Below are 1,194 nucleotides of genomic sequence, written 5' to 3'. Positions count from 1 at the left end.
ACGAGCCTGCTCACCCCGCAGCCGGGGAGGACGCCAGGATCCGGCTGTGGCGGGTGCCCCCTAATGGCCTGCAGGAGGTGCTCACTATGCCTGAGGCTGTACTCACAGGTGAGGGGGGCCTGGGTGGGGGCTGGGGGGGTGGGTAGAGGCTCCCCGGGGGGCTCAGTGTCACCCCACACCTCAACCCCAGGCCACACGGAGAAGATCTATTCTCTGCGCTTCCACCCTCTGGCGGCCGACGTACTGGCCTCCTCCTCCTACGACCTCACTGTTCGGATTTGGGACCTCAAGGTTGGAGCCGAGCGGCTGAGGCTACAGGGCCACCGGGATCAGGTAGGATAGTTCTGGAGGGCAGGTGCCCAGCCATGGGGCAAGAGGCTGCTTCTCAACCTTTCCACCTGCCCCCAGATCTTTGGCCTGGCCTGGAGCCCCGATGGGCAGCAGCTGGCCACTGTCTGCAAAGACGGGCGCTTGCGGATCTACGAGCCCCGGGGTAGCCCTGAGCCCCTGCAGGTGAGCAGGATGGGCTGGGGGCAGCCCTCAGACCCCGTGGGGGTCCCGGCTGGGCCTCATATGCTGTATCCTAACAGGAAGGCCCAGGGCCCGAGGGGGCCCGTGGAGCCCGCGTTGTGTGGGTGTGTGACGGTCACTATCTCTTGGTGTCAGGCTTTGACAGGTGAGGACTCTGGGATCACCATTCCCATCCCCAGACCTCAGCATCCACCGTGCCCCGTCCCCAAGATACACATACACCTGTTAGGTGTGCAGAAGCTGTCCCCACCCTCACTTACTGGATGGATAGTTGGGTGGATGGATGGATGGATGGATGGATGGATGGGTGAATGGATGGTTGGGAGGATGAATAGATGGTTGGGTGGATGGATGGATAGATGGGTGGTTGGGTGGATAGATAGATGGATGGTTGGATGGATAGGTAGGTCAGTGGATGGATGGTGGGGTAGATAGATGGTTGGGTGGATGGATGGATGGATGGATGGATGGATGGGTAGGTGGATGGATGGATGGTTGAGTGGATGGATGGGTAGATGGATAGATGGATGGGTAGATGGATAGATGGATGGTTGGATGGATGGTGGGGTGGATGGATGGGTGAATGGACGTGTGGATGAGAGGGAGAGAGATGGGGAGGAATCAACTGGGGGCCCAGAAGGATGAGATCTGTCCCAGGTGCGA

The 1,194-nt window shown here is 60.5% G+C and overlaps 1 protein-coding gene across 2 annotated transcripts in view; it reads left to right on the top strand.

The window, feature by feature from the left end:
- The window catches only part of LOC104988913 (coronin-7), a 7,664-nt gene that overhangs the window by 2,367 nt on the left and 4,103 nt on the right, over nucleotides 1-1,194 (top strand). For both annotated transcript variants that reach the window (XM_010840399.1, XM_010840398.1), the window contains 4 exons: nucleotides 22-108; nucleotides 191-333; nucleotides 409-513; nucleotides 591-676. In XM_010840399.1, the coding sequence (XP_010838701.1) occupies nucleotides 22-108; nucleotides 191-333; nucleotides 409-513; nucleotides 591-676 (421 nt within the window). The remainder of the gene's footprint in view (nucleotides 1-21; nucleotides 109-190; nucleotides 334-408; nucleotides 514-590; nucleotides 677-1,194) is intronic.

This window comes from Bison bison, unplaced genomic scaffold (assembly GCF_000754665.1).
Source record: "Bison bison bison isolate TAMUID 2011002044 unplaced genomic scaffold, Bison_UMD1.0 scf7180017864144, whole genome shotgun sequence".
Lineage (NCBI taxonomy): Eukaryota > Metazoa > Chordata > Mammalia > Artiodactyla > Bovidae > Bison > Bison bison.
Note: the sequence above shows the minus strand (reverse complement) of the source record. Positions and strands in the feature narration are given on the sequence as shown.